Source organism: Lutjanus erythropterus, chromosome 7 (assembly GCF_056507025.1).
Source record: "Lutjanus erythropterus isolate fLutEry1 chromosome 7, fLutEry1.hap2, whole genome shotgun sequence".
NCBI lineage: Eukaryota > Metazoa > Chordata > Actinopteri > Lutjaniformes > Lutjanidae > Lutjanus > Lutjanus erythropterus.
Genome location: NC_139323.1, coordinates 18,292,417 through 18,307,549, shown reverse-complemented (window position 1 = coordinate 18,307,549; position 15,133 = coordinate 18,292,417). Strand labels below are relative to the sequence as shown.

The window sequence follows — 15,133 nt, the reverse complement described above, 5'->3', positions numbered from 1 at the left end:
CTGGAGAAATCTGTGCATGTGAGGGGCAAGGCCACAAAACAGCATTGAATACCCATGACCTCTGACCTCTTGGGACACTGCCTTAAAAACCAACATGACTGTTGAAAAAATATTACTACATGGTCTTGGGAAAACTTTGGGAAACCATTGTCAGTAAACAGTTTGTCGCTTCATCTAAAAATGCAGGTTAAGACTCTGCCATACGAAGCAAAAGCCATATATCAACAACATCCAGCATTTCAGCAGCAGAGCATTTTGCCCACCTGATTATCTCTACTTGCTCAGATTTTGTTGATTAGGTCCTCTTTCCTTGGCTATGTGGTTAAATAGTTTCTCTTCTGTCTGTCTTTATGATTGTGAGCCTGCACAGGGTCTTTTATTCTGAAAATTAACCAGATTCCCCCTGCCTTTTCTGTGTCTTACTTCCTGCTCGTTTGATCTGCCCTGTGCTAACTGACATGGTATCTGTCAAAATCAAACTCAGCACATATCTGAAGAGGAGCAGAGAGCTGCTTCTGGGACATGCAAAGGTGCTGCTGGTGGAATCACAAGCATTGTGTTGAATGACTGTGATTGGCTCCAGCTGACGTGGTGCAGCTGTAACACAGCTCCACCCAGTGGAATTTAGCCATAAAGTGCTCATGGCATCAAACTGCCTCATCTGTGAGGGCACCATTGATGCTGAGAGGTACATACAAGTTCTGGAGCAACATATGCTGTCATCCAGACATTGTCTTTTTCAGAAATATCCCTGCTTCTTTCAGCAAGAGAATGCCAAGACACGTGTCAGAACAGCATGGCTTTGTGGTAAAAGAGCTTGACTAGACTGACCTGTCTCCAAGTGAAAATGTGTGATACAAGACAAAGCACAATATATAACAACAGAGACCCCGGACTGTTGAGCTCCTGGGGAATGCGGGGAAAAAAGACTTCAACAATTAGTGTCCTCAGTTCCCAAATGTTGGGAATGAGTGTTGTTAAGATAAAGGGTGATGTATCAGAGTGCCACTACGGTACCTTTAAAATTTCACAGTTAGTATTCTGAAGTTCACAAGAGGCTTCATTGCTATGTGATTCAGCCATGAGATGGTTATAAGGTGAGCAGTAGGCAAAGTAACTCATGTCTCCTTGGTAAATGAAAACTGATTTGCAAAAATATCACAACACATTCATGGTTAGGAGCCCACCTGATAAAGCAACACAATTAAACAAAAAAAAGTGCAAAGCAATTTTTCATGGTTTTGCAGGCTGAAGGTGATATCAGCAGCTGATGCTGTGCTGTGTGATCTATGATTAAAACCAAGTATCAGTTTGATATATTATCTTAACACCGGGATAATGATGTAATCACAAGTGTTGATAACAGAACAAAAGGACTTTTAGCGTGAGGTTGCACATATTTCATATGGATGCGGTGCCAGAGTGACGCCAAAGTGGTAGTCCATCACAGGCTTCACCCCAGCAGGCATGGAGAAGGTGAAGTGCTGCATGAAGGAGGTGAAGAAGAGGAAAAGCTCCATCTTGGCCAGGTTCTCCCCGAGACACAGACGCTTACCTGAGACAGGAAAAACAAACTGAAACAAACTTCTTGGAAACACAGTTTTGGCCCAGGGGACAAACTAAAACTAATAAAACTAAAAAATAATAACAGTGTAGTGGTTCTGATGATTCTTATGGCCTTTAAAGGAAGTAGAATTGCTAGTTAGGGGAACCCCTGTGGCTTACTTAGTAGCGTACGCCCCATGTACTGAGGCTGTTGGTCCTCTGTAGCGGTTGCCAGTTCAACTTTCCCCATCATCAGAGCTTTTGCCTTAGTTTTATCTCCTCCCTTCAGGCAACAGAGTACATATTTTTTGTCTTACTAATAAAACAACTTATTATGTTGCTCCTCACCAGCAGAGAAAGGTATGAAAGCAGCTCGCTTCACAAAGTTGCCCTCCTCATTCAGAAAGTGTCCTGGGTTGAAGGTGAAGGGTGTCTCCCACTCATTCTTGTCAAACAGCACTGAGGTCAAATTGGGAACTATTGTCACTCCCTGGTGATTGTAATCATAATTGTAATTCATAAAGATGTGAACATGGTAATGTATGTGACAGAAAAAAATGCATATATGAAAACTGACCTTTGGGACTGTGTAGCCTCCCAGCTGGACATCCTTGTTGGTAACATGAGGCAGGCTGAGAGGGACTATGTTGCCTATCCTCTGGACCTCATGGATGACAGCATCAGTGTAGGGCATGTTTGCACGATCATCCATGGTCGGCTGTCTGGACTGTCCAATCACTCTATCTATCTCAGCCTGGACCTTTGCTGTGCAACAGGAGGGAAACCAACAAAAGTAGACACAGTATTTCACCAACAGGCTGCCACGGTCTTAAAGACTCATGAGAGAGATGAAGTACAATATAGCATTGCCACATCAGTGAAGTGTACAGATAGACTGTTGATTTTTAAACCTACATAATTGCCACCAATAAATTAATTTTGGTGTCACCCATTTCCCCACTTTTTGGAGTCAGAACAAAGGTTTGGTCAGTGCTCTTACCCTGGATCTCAGGGTACTTTGCCATGTAGAGGAAAGCCCAGCGCAGGGTGGTGGATGTGGTTTCAGAGCCAGCCACAAACAGATCCAAAACACAAACAATCAGGTTTTCCTCATCAAAAGTACTGTCAGTCTGCCCCTTACTCTGAGAATATACACAAAAACATATTAAAATGTGCTGAAAAATAATTCAGAACAACTACATGCCAGCCCTATTACAGCCAAGGCCATAATTTCTTATGACAGGAATTTTGAAATTAAGTTTCTGGTCTTTTTACTTTTCATCACATACCAACCAAAAACGGTGGTATGGTGAAAAGTCATGCCAGTGGACCACAGTTGATCTACACTGTACACACAATTCAGTTCATAGTTCTGATGTAGGTGTAAAACAACACATGATGTTCACACAAACTCAACACTGAGTAGCTTCACGAGCACCACAGAGTAAGCAATATGAAGCTACATATAGTGTCGGTCACCATCTGAATCTCATTCAGGTAGCAGTCGATGTAGTCTCTTGGGTCAGAGGGATCCCAGCTTTGTTTGTGCTCCTTAAGCTCTCCTCTTACAAAGTTTTTTGCATCGTTCCAGATGCGCCGTACTGTCTTATGTGGCCCTGGCAAACAGCTCATCAGCAGAGGGAATGAGTTGTAAAGCTGCAGAGTAGAACAAATAATGTATCAATATAGTATTTCAATGGAAAGACTTTCTTTTGGTAATGATCAATGTTGGCTCTTACATATTTTCCATCTAGAACCACTCACATTATTGATTAACTGTTTTACAATATGGTATTTATTGCACAATGATGGTACAGCATTAATATGTCATCAATATACTGCTGTACCTGTGACCAGATGGAGGCTTCAATCTGGAGAGCTTTCTCAAACAACTTAATCAAGTTCTTGAACTTCTCATCATCGTATTCAAAGCGATGACCAAAAACCAGGGAGCAGATGATGTTGGAGACAACATTGTTGATGATGAGGTGTGGAGCGAATGGTTTACCTTCACAATTAAACAGAAAATTAGATGCAAACTGGGTATTTATGATTGTGAATTATTTTAAATGCATGCACTATTTACCTTTAAAGCTATTTATGTCTTTTGCACAATGTGTAAATTCATCTAGGATGACAGGTTCAAGTGACTTCTTGCCAAATCCAAAATATCTCAGGGTTGAAAGTGCAAATCGCCTCTGCTGCTTCCACATGTTCCCATTACTCAAAATTACACCTGATGAGAAATACATAACATTAGTGTTAGAGTTGTAAATGTATAGAATAAATGACAAACTTTCTTTGATAACAGGCTGTGGTGTTTTAACATGGGGAATTTTATTGGTGTGGCCAAACTGTGGAAGCTCCAATCACACCATATCCGTCAATGATGAACAGGTCAAACTGTGTTTGGGACACATCATTAATGAGCCCTCAAACCCTGGGAGGGCTGAAAAGCCTTATATCTATAGGCCAGAGTTACAGGCTTCACACTCCTGTTGGACAGTCTCTGGTGGCTTGCCTATTTTGGGAGTGGCCCAGGACACAGAGACAGCTGATCCTCTTTCCTGAATGTTTATATCCAACTCACATACACATGCAGAGCCTGCACCGGGCATAATCTGTTAATGTGTTCAATTAAAGCTCCGGTAGGCAACAATGTTTTGGTATAACTGAGAAATAATTTTCTAAAAACCTTTCAGCTTATTGTAAATCAGGTGTTCTGAGAGAGAACTAGACTTCTGCACCTTCTCTATGGCTCTCATTTCAGCATTTAGAGAATCAGGCCTTTAATGGTAGACTTAGACCAATAACAGGTCTTATAGGACCTAGGGGACACCTCCTACTAGTGCAGCTGTGCGTGCATGTTACTTTGGTGAGACCCCAAGTCAATGACGGAAACTACTGCAGGAAGAGTTGCTATAAAATGGCATTTTAATAAAGAGAAAAGAGCCTAATGAGCAACATGCTCAACCTGGGAGTTTGTCAACTCACTGGGTTACTTTTGAGTTCACCAGTTATGTTCATTCATGTGTATTGCTTGTAAACCTGTGTGCAGCAGCACCATGAAGGAGCGACCGTGCTGTTTACAGGGTGACTAAATGACACAATTACAGACACCATGCCTTTGAACTGACATTTTTGGCAGCGTGAGTCAAACCGTGCTGCCACTGAGTTGCATTTTCATGACCGCTTATATGGCGGGACCATGAACCGACTCGCCTCCAGCCCAACAGTGGTGAGCCTGTCCATATTTTGGCCAGGAAAGACAGATGGTTTGAGAGAGGAGTGAAAGAGGCCATTTGTGTTAACCTGAAAAGGGCCATCTCTCAACAGAGGAGGAGGCCTAAGACACAATTCATCTGCCACTTACAATGCAGTCTTAAGATCACTCCCCAGGCAGTTGAATACCCACCTGAAATCATGTGACCCTAACAAGTCACATGATAGCAGAGTCTTTAACAACTCTCATTCACACCTCCCCCCAGGTGAAATTCATGAGTCACACAATGGAGGGGTGGGCACATGAGTCACATGCCCCTCTAGGTGTTAACGACCCCATTAGGTTTAATACCTGAACTCCCAAACCAGTCAGGCAGAACTGAAGAAGACTCTTGGATGAGAGGGGAAATGTCTTCAAGAACTTTATCAAGTCCAGTTGCCTACTACTAACCTTGATAAGAGCTTTATAGTCTCTTCTTGGGAAAAAAATCCACAATGATTTGAGGTTTGAGGTTGGTTGACTGGGCCAGTATGAGGGGGCATGTCCCACGCACAGTTTCACCTGTCTGTTACTGACAGACGTGGTGTTCCATAGTTTTTCCTTTTTTTGTTGTTGTTGTATTTGGTGCATGGTGCAATGTTTCTCAAGGTTTTTTTTTTTTACTCTGTATATAAAACAGTGGGGAAAAATGTGATAAACTTACCATATGACAATAGCAGTGAGTTTCTAATTGTACCTACTCAGGCTTTCCACCTCAGTGTGTGCTAACGTCCTCTCACCTAGTCCTTGGAATATGTCCTGCAGCAGAGCGATGTCAGGGCGATCTGTCAGACTGTCTCCTTGAGTTACCAGAGCTTCTTTCAGAACCTCAAACCTGTTTAACACCACCACCCACTTCTGGCCCATTCGCAGACTGTACACAGCTCCATATTGTTCTGCTAACTGTGAGTGGAGGAAAAGCATGATACCTCAAATAATAGAAAAGGGACAGATAAGTCTGATCAAGTGACATGCTGAAGTTTTCATGGTACATTTTTGACATCTGTTGATCTACCTGTGTCATACTTTCATGAGTCCTCTTGTAGTCCACAGTGAATATGTTGCCCACAATAGGAAACGCCCAGGGTCCTGGAGGAAAGCTGGCCGGCCGACGATTCTTGATATAATCTGCAGTGAGAATGAAAACTGTCACGAAGAGCAACAGGCTTTTGACATCCCAGTCCACATAGGATCCAATTACAGAAAAGACTGAATCCATCTTGCAAACTGCCAACTGAAGCCTGTTTTCCTTTAATTCTTCCTTGAGACAAAAAACTAGCGTTGTGTTGTAAGGGGCCAGTAGTACCAGCTGTTATCAGCTGATAGCAACACAGCAAAAGCATACCACTTGAATTGGACTCTGACCTCACCTCCTCCTCTCCTCTAATCTTACACATAGAAAAAGGATATCAAACACTGTTAATCATTGACAATAAAACACATTATTACCTATTCAAAGTTAGCAGTAAAGTATACAACTAGCTATGATTTACCAAAATGTTTCACCTACTCATAGCTCTGCCATGGTCAAGATAAAACTTTGTTTTCTCTTTCCTCTACAGCTTAATTTGATCTATACTATATGGCCAAAAATATGTGGGCAGTCAAGCATTACAACCATATATGATGCAAGAAAAACAAACAAACAAACAAAAAAAAAAAACGCTGGCCATTAATATGCTGATATTACTTCTGGGAAGGCATTCTAATGTTGCACAATGCAGCCTGGCTCGTGGACTGCATTCAAGTTCATCCAAAAGGTAGGGGTGAGATCAGAACTCTATGTAGGTCATTCAAGTCCTGTCACACCAGACTGGCAATAAAGAATGTTATTATGGTCCACATTGCCATGTTAAAGCAGGAAAGCACCTCCTGCAAACTGCTGCCTCAGAGTTTGAAGCAAATGTATTGTATGCTATAATTAAGATGTCCCTCAATTTTAAGACCAAAAGTACACAAAAGTGGGGCTACATCAACGTTCAAGGGTCTTTATTTGTACATGCACATGAGATACAAAGTAACACTTGACACAGTAAACCAAAAAATTCAAAGTTCCAGTGCACACAGGGATACTAGGATTGACATTTTATTACTATAGCAGCTTACATTTAAAAAAAAAGACTATGTTAAATATTGTTTGAACTCTCCCCTCTGCCTCCTGCTGTCTGCATTTTGGGTCCTCTTCCTAGTTGAACTGTAACAGAATGAACCAGCCTGAAATGGACCCAGTGGACTTTTCAGTGGCAGAGGAGCTGAGGAAGGCATGCCAAGAACTTGATCAGCTGCACTCAGCCATCCAGGGTTGCACCTTAATGGAAAGAACTTTTTTGTCGAGGCCCAAAATTTTGTTCTTCCCCCTCATTACTTGAAACCTGGCTGTGCTTGCCAACCTTACAGGCTGATATTGATTCCCCAAGCAACCCTGATTCCGAGCTTCACATGGACTCTTTAAACCACCAACCGCCTGCTCAGCCTGTTAGCCTTCTCCCCACCCCAGCACCTGAGTTGGCTAGCCATCTACCTACAGGCCTCAAGCCTGTTACTTTGAAGCCTGCATCTCTGCCAGCCAGTTCCCTGCCTGATCCAGCCCTAGAGTCATTATCTGAGAGGCCTCCCGGACGCAACTGTGGCGGTTGCCAATGTCCTGTCTCTTAGCTGCCCAGCGTTCCAGAGCCTCAGCTGCCCAGCGCCACGGAGGTTTCGCTGCCCAGCGCCACGGCCTTTATTTCTCCTGTTCCAGTGGGGCTGCCGCCACCATCTCCTGTTCTGGCTGGGCCGCAGCCACTTCCTGTCCCGGTGAAATACAAGGCGTTTTTCTTTTTCATGGTCAAAGGGGGATAAGAGGAATTTTAAAAATTCCATTCCATTTAATTTTCTATATAGAATAACAAAAAATAAAATCAATAAGGGACAGAAACCAAAAAAGGTCCGTGGTTCCGTGTGATTTACCTTACAAAATAACCATAACCATAACTGATGGCGTTTTAAGCTCACTTAACAATTTAAATACCACTTTGCAGTGATGACTTTACATGACCTTCGCTGAGGCTGCATGTGAGCAGAAATGACAAGTTCAGCCTGTGATCTGTCACTGTCTGACTGAACAGCCTTGTGGAAGTGATATTTTATAATTCTTCATGTTTTAAACAAAATTCGTTTAATCAAGTCATTTGGTGTTTTCAACTACATAATATTGAGATTCCACATTCCGTTCGCATTCAGAGGCTGCTGCTAAGTGCAGCAAAGGGATCAAACCATGCTTAATAAAGTAAATGTTCACTAAAAGTTAAAATGCAAAACTCTAAAAAGCTCACTTGGTGTGAGGCTTCGGTCGAATTCTTCAGCATATTTTGGCGTCTCTTTCTCTGATGAGGGGGCTTTTTGCCACAGCCAACTGCTGAAGATAAATCTACACTGCTCAAAAAAATTAAAGAACACTTTTTAATCAGAGTATAGAATCAAGTCAGTTAAACTTCTGGGATATGGATCTTGTCAGTTAAGTAGCAGTAGCAGATGGGGTTGTTAATCAGTTTCAGCTGCTTTGTTGCTTTTAACAACAGGTGCGCTAGAGGGTCAACAATGAGACGACCCAAAACAGGAATGGTTTTACAGGTGGGGGCCGCTGACATTTTTTCCCTCCTCATCTTTTATGACTGTTTTCACTGGTTTTGCATTTGGCTAGGGTCAGTGTCACTACTGGTAGTCATCATAATCTATTTTGTGATGGGAACTATTCATGTGTAACTCGGGGTGGTCCTCAGAAATGGATATTAAAAAACAAAAAATGAGTGGTTATTTGATTTTTGTTTTAAAATACGAAAATTAAAACTGAAATACAGTTTTTCTTTGTCATGGTAAAAAGGAATAAGCGAAACTTTAAAAATGCTTTGTAAGTAAGAGACAGAAACGAAAAAGTCCCCTTTTTTCTTTTCCTGAGACAAGATGTGTGTCAACAGCAAGAATGTATGTAAGAATCCAAATATGTGTGCTTTGGAGACGTCTCGCCGTCTCCATATATATATTTCTCGCACTTTCACTTCTCGAGCCAGGAGATTAGTCTCCTCGCTTTAAAAATCTTTTCTCTTTGTTTCCTCCTGGTAAATCCACTGTCATGCTGAACGGCTTGCGCTCCTGACACACTTGCTTTTTAAAGGTGGTGAGAGCTGACTTTCTGATTGATTTATGGCATGTCTGGCCTAAAATCGCAGGTGAATTAACGAGGGCACTTTGGCATGCCTGATAGGTGTATCCCGCTGTGCGCTGCTGGTGCAAGGGGCTGGACAGTGCAGGATACCCCTGTGCCCCCGGTGCAAGATGGCACAGGTGGATTGGGACAAACCTTGAATAAATTAAATCCATTGCGCCTTGTGCTTTCGATCAGTGTAAGTGACCCGATGTCTGACGTTAGCTTTGTGTGTAAATACTTAAAAATATTAAACAAGGAAGATGCAAACTCTGCGCTGCACTGGAGGGATTTAATGCGCTGCACGAGGTTTGCTGCGACATTTGGAACCTCAGATAAAATTCCAGATGAAAGCCCAAAGCTTCAAGAACACTTGATTTATAGTTTATCCAGAACACATCTGGGTGAAATATGTGGCGAGAGTACATATGTAGGAACCTTTGTGTGTATAATTTATCATTTTGTTTTTCTATCAACTATGCCTTGTATGTAATCGCCTTATTACTATGCCTCATTGTTGTAAAGCAAATCAAAAAACAAACAAACAAACAAAAAAGTTTCCTAATTTTATCTGATGCGAAATACACACACACACACACACACACACACACACACACACACACACAACCGTTGTTGACAAGTTATTTTAATTAAAAAAAACCAAAAAAAACACATCTTTAATGTTTTTAATAGCAAGTTTTAGCGTGCAAAGCTGCCACCGAATGAGTATTTGGAAAATGTCACGGTGTTTGCTCTAATAGCCAACACATTCATCAGCATCATTACATTATTCTGTAGCCTCATGTGTCAGTCCAGTGTAGTGTATAGATTATATCTAACCAATAATCCAGTCAATTTGATATACATTAATATCATGTAGCCTAACTCAAGTTGTAACACCACTAATTGAGTCCGCTTGGTGGCTTCAGGTCAGGCTAAACTTGACAAAAGCGTACCGTGACCAGTTTCAATGATGTCGTCTTTAAGGGCAGGTTTATTGTGAAAGTCTCATGACCGGAAGCTGTGTGCTCTCTGTCGGGCGGCTCTGCTTGTGTGACCTGACTGTGTCCTCCAACGCTAGCGATTTGACAGCCGGTCACCTAAGGACAGGAGCACCAAAATCATGGTTTTCGAGGAGAAGATGATCATGAACGGAGAGCCGGAGGATGTTAGTAGCTTTGACAGATTTAACGCAACTCTGATATTACAGTAAAGTTTGGTTATCTTAGCTAGCAAGCTAACACAACACGGCTAACTAAGCTAAATCATCACCTAGCTTGGGTTAGCTTTAGCCAAGGGTAACATTCCCACCGTAGATTTAGAAACATTGAAGCTAATTCGTGCAGCAGATTCAAGATGGCACGCTGTCTCATCGCTGGTTATGTTGGCTTGGTTGCTGTTCATGTAATTTATATATTTTTAAAAAATGATAGCTGATATCTTTGTGGTGGCTGCAAGTGAATGATGTAATTAATTTGGTATATGCCTGTTACAGGAGGAGGAAGAAGAGGAGGAGGAGGAAGAGATGGTGGTACGTGTATTGGAGATCCACATCAGAATTAAAATATCTGTATATCTATAACTGTCTGGCCACCCATTGATTTGATTACTGATTAAATATATCACATTGTCAACTGAAGAAAGAAGCATTTACTCTGAAGAAGCTAGAAGAAAAATACAACATTTACATCATTAATATTTATCATACAGACTGGGGTACTTTTTTTAAAATCATAATTCACAAGTGCTTTATTCTATTTTTCCAGTTTTTCCACGACTTTATCAAACATTGTGTTCTTAATTAATTTATACTATTGTTCTCAGTTGCTGTCTTAGTTAGTGCTTTTTAAAAATATCAATGTATTGGGATTCTGGGGCTTCCCAGCTGAAAGCACTTGCAGCACCTATGCAGTTTTAATAGATGGCATTTTTAACTAATTGAGCTTATGGTTTCAGTGGGTCCTAATGAAAAGTAACACATATTATCAGAGGTTAGGGGCACTCTGTCAGCCATTTTGAAGCAGACAAACACAGATGCAACAGATTTGCATATGTGCTCTGCCTTTTTTTTTCTTTCACAATATGCAAACAAACTGTAGTTTCCCCAAAATGATATTATCCAGTTTTTTTCCCCTTAATATGACATTAATTAACATATCTAATAATATTTTGAGATGAAATAAGTTAATATTTTGCTTTGATGGTTGTCTCTTAAAGTAGTTTATTCTTGGGATCCCCAGGGACCCCAGTTGGTAGTCCTGTCAGGATGGGAAATTAACTTTTTTCAAATGTGAATATCTTCCAGCCATAATAGCCTCATGACTCCCAGTTGACATGTGGCTCTTGGGCCATGACAAAATAGAAGAGATGCAGCATTTTAGCGATTTTAAAAGTATGTTTAGTCAACTAGTCTAAATTAAATTTTGCCTTTAACTGACAGGGAAATTAGTTGCCAGGAACATCCCTAATTTAAACGTCCTACATGACCAACAATAATCAGATGAGGGGTCATTTCAGGCTTTTTCCCCTGCCACCCCTCCCTCTGTTACTTAATCTATAAATACATGTGAGCCACTCTTGCCACTGACTGATTCCAAACCCCACACAGTTTTGAAGAATGGCTAGATGTTTATATTGGTGTGTTTTTGACTCTTTGTGAATGTTTTGTCTTTTGGTGTAAAGACAGTTATCCACTGAATCCACCTTTACATTCATACACTTTTTCGCTAGTTTATCTGATACAAGTTTATGGTCACTTTGGAGGTTGTAGTTTGTATTTAGTTTATCCTAGTTGATAACAGTGGGACTGATTGTAGTTGACTGTTTGGTGGATGTGTCTCTTGTTGAAGGAACATATTCTGAATGCTGCATGTTCTGTTAAAGGATCCTATTGAAATGGTGCGACAGAAGTGTGAAGAGGCAGAGCACTGCATTCACACTCGGGAGCGTCTGGAGGAATGTGAGACCAGAGTTGGCTCTCGGTCTTCGACAGAGGAGGATTGTACTGAGGAGCTGTTTGACTTCCTGCATGCTCGGGACCACTGTGTAAGTGGAACATTTTCCAACTGTTCCAATCATAAAGATTGAATATTACATACCAGAAGAGTCAAAGTTCATAAGTAGTTCACACTAGTTGGAGAGCTAAGTAACAGCCATCCAGACTCCTTTCAGGTGTGACTGCGAAATAATTTAAATATATTATTTTGCCAAGATGAGATTAGATGATGAATGTGGCTTGTAAATGATACACAGTTGACATATGATACAGTAACATTTCTTCTGCAACAATTTTCCATTTTGTATTTTAAAGGGAAAATTTGACACTTTTCATGTGGATGTCCAGGCAGCGTTGATGGTAAATGTAGTCAGATGAAGCAATAAATTCGTCAGTGCTGCTATACTGGCCAAGAAAGCTGAGCTCTCCTGCTCACACAGCCGTGGCAACAGTGCCTACATGTACAAGGCGGCATTGCATGCAAGCCTCTGATGCCTGGGCCCATGTTACCACCCTGGGCTCTACAGTAGCTGTTACTTTGTTGGCCAAAACACAGCAGTAGGTGGGCCTGTATCGATGATTGACACATCATCAATAGTAATAAGAAAGAAGTTAAGCAAAATGTTTGATAGTTTCTCTGAAATGCAGAGAGATGTGAAAGTGCAAACAGCCGGTTTGCAACCAAAAATGAAAACTCACTCATTATCTACTCACCCTCACACTGATTGAAGTAGTATGCTCGCATTAATGAATTTTCTCTTTTTGTCTCTAGGTGGCGCACAAACTGTTCCATTCAGTCAAATGAGGTCCTCCTTGATTGTTGCACCACTGGCTGATGATATTCTTCCAATGTTGTATTATGAGAAGAACATGCTTTTAAATACATCCATATGTGGATCTGCTGTATGTTGTAACTTTAAATGTATACTATATCCGCTCATGTGAAAAAACATAAGTATTTAACAAGGTACTCTTGAGTCAACGTTTCATTAAAGTTGCTGGCTTGAAAACCTTAACTTATGTCACAGTGAAAGGTTGTAAATGATTCTTGTGAAGATAAAACTCTGACCCGTTTAAATGTAACAACGTTATGATCTGCACAGAACAGGTGTTTTTCCAGTGTGCGCAAGTTTATGTGTGTAAGATTTGCCAGTTGTACTAAACAGAAAGGTTAAAAACTCTCCCCTGGTCTTCGCAATGCTTGGCAGCAAAGCTACATTAACAGAAGCAATAATTCATGGTCAGGCACTGATTTGTATTTACACTGTGTTCTTGTATCAAAGATCACAAAATTTTGCTCAACTCGTGCAAGTAAGGCTTCAGTGCTCACAGTTAACCTTACACATGTAGTTGGGCTGGACGATATGGCTTATAATAATAAATCAACATTTTTAGTCTATTCCATGATATATCATTTATATCTTGATAAACACTTTTTCTCTAAAGTGACATGCTGTAAATTCTGAAGTAGTGTGAGCATATGATGATCTTATAGAATATGATGCACTGCTGTAGATTAAACTACCCAACAGAATATTACGTTTTTGGTGCGGTGCTATGGACAGTAGTGTTTTCATAAAATATTAATGAGACTTTTTGATAAATAATCATGTAATGTGGATATAATGAGGGTAATGGCCAATAGTAGAACAGATAGTTTAGAAATTTATATAATTTTACTGTAATGCAGCCTTTACTTGGGAATTAATTGCTTCATAGCATTTGGTGACAAAAATACTCATCCAGCAACCCTCTGGCTACCTAAAGGCAGAGACTAGACATCCGAGTAGAAATCGCTTGCAGTCCTTCCTGGACAGCAACTAGATCACTGTGACATTGGTGAGTCAACATTTCATTAACGTTTGGCTTGAAAACCTTAACGTGTTATAACATAAAGTCTGTAAGTGAAGATAAAATTCCAACCCGTTGTAACATTGTGATATGCACAAAACGTGTTTTACCAGTGTGTGTGCGCATGTATGTGCATAAGATTTCATTGTTATTCATCGTCAGTGCTTTGCAGAGCTCTGTGTTGGCCACCTAAGCATGTTGTTTCTTCAGAGAAGGTGTTTCATTGTAACAGAGGTTCAGTGCAATTTCTTAGCAGGGTGTACTCGGTAATGATGGAGGAATGTCCAAGACAAAACATACATCAATCAAGAGAGAGGTGGGAATCTGATAGGGCATCGCCATAGATGAGGACCTGTGGTCTGACTTCTGTCAGAATAGCTTGTTTGCCACTGTGAATGCCAGATTTAAATCCAAATATCTGTTTCAGATGTGGTATTGCTGAGGGTACCATGTTACACTGCACATGGCATTGTACTAAAGTGACATCATCTTGGTATGATATATGTGACACACTGACCAAAATCATGGATACACATCCCATTAGACCCAGGACTCTGTCATAACAAACCTGAAACTAAATCAGAGTTCTAGGAAATTCATTGACTTAGCTCTTGCTGTTTCCAGAAAATTGTCGCATTAACCTGGAAGTTGTATTCCTCCCTCTCTATATCAAAATGGATATCAGAAATAATGAACTGTATGCCCCTGAAGAAGATCACCTATGTTCTGAACAACAGATAAGATTTTTAAAGATCTGCCAGCCCTTTATTAAATATATAGAAAAGCTACCTTCATCAACTGTGGATTCACTGTGACCTTTGACCTGGTCCACTGTAGGCTAATACTAATGTTCAGGTACAATTGTTGAGATACTTTAGTGGCAAGCGTGTCACAACATAATAAATGTATGTGATTGCATTGCTTTTTTAAAAAATGTATTTATTTGTTTATTTTGTAATTTACTTTATTACTATTATTTTTATTTAATATTATTTCCTATTTTATTTATTTAGTTTATGTAATTGTAAATGTAATGTGGATATAATGGATATGTGGATAAAGGCAAATAGTAGAACAGCTGGAAGTCAAGTTCAGAAAATTACATCACTTTACTGCAATGCAACCATCAAAACCAGGAAATGAAAACACTTGTGCCATATTATGATATAATTACGTCGAAAATCTCAAGATAATCTCTAGTAGTCATTGTTGTATGGCCTGGCACAGGTTAAACCCAGTAAAAAAAAATTAACACAGAATGAATGCTGGAGAATGACTTTGCAGTCCTGGGGAGTAA

The 15,133-nt window shown here is 40.5% G+C and overlaps 2 protein-coding genes across 2 annotated transcripts; one reads left to right on the top strand and one right to left on the bottom strand.

Moving 5' to 3' along the window:
• Window positions 1-1,039: 1,039 nt before the first annotated feature.
• LOC146323880 (cytochrome P450 2J2-like) lies at window positions 1,040-6,112 on the bottom strand. Its single transcript, XM_084723029.1, has 9 exons — window positions 5,823-6,112; window positions 5,548-5,710; window positions 3,632-3,781; window positions 3,393-3,553; window positions 3,025-3,201; window positions 2,546-2,687; window positions 2,123-2,310; window positions 1,894-2,035; window positions 1,040-1,555 (listed from the first exon to the last, which is right to left on the bottom strand). The coding sequence occupies exons 1-9, from the start codon at window positions 6,024-6,026 to the stop codon at window positions 1,380-1,382; spliced, it is 1,503 nt and encodes a 500-aa protein (XP_084579155.1). The 5' UTR covers window positions 6,027-6,112; the 3' UTR covers window positions 1,040-1,379.
• A 3,891-nt stretch (window positions 6,113-10,003) lies between these two features.
• On the top strand, window positions 10,004-13,001 carry uqcrh (ubiquinol-cytochrome c reductase hinge protein). The gene is made up of 4 exons (XM_084723018.1): window positions 10,004-10,158; window positions 10,486-10,521; window positions 11,874-12,035; window positions 12,758-13,001. Exons 1-4 carry the CDS (start codon window positions 10,114-10,116, stop codon window positions 12,788-12,790), a joined length of 276 nt encoding a protein of 91 aa, XP_084579144.1. The 5' UTR covers window positions 10,004-10,113; the 3' UTR covers window positions 12,791-13,001.
• The last annotated feature ends 2,132 nt before the right edge of the window (window positions 13,002-15,133 follow it).

Coding starts and splice junctions, on each gene's coding strand:
- LOC146323880 (XM_084723029.1), bottom strand. CDS start 6,026: ATGGATTCAGTCTTTTCTGTAATTGGATCCTATGTGGACTGGGATGTC. Junction 2,036..2,122: donor GAGGCTACACAGTCCCAAAG/GTCAGTTTTCAT, acceptor TACAATCACCAG/GGAGTGACAATAGTTCCCAA. Junction 1,556..1,893: donor TTTCATACCTTTCTCTGCTG/GTGAGGAGCAAC, acceptor TTCCTGTCTCAG/GTAAGCGTCTGTGTCTCGGG.
- uqcrh (XM_084723018.1), top strand. CDS start 10,114: ATGGTTTTCGAGGAGAAGATGATCATGAACGGAGAGCCGGAGGAT. Junction 10,159..10,485: donor TGAACGGAGAGCCGGAGGAT/GTTAGTAGCTTT, acceptor TGCCTGTTACAG/GAGGAGGAAGAAGAGGAGGA. Junction 12,036..12,757: donor TGCATGCTCGGGACCACTGT/GTAAGTGGAACA, acceptor TTTTGTCTCTAG/GTGGCGCACAAACTGTTCCA.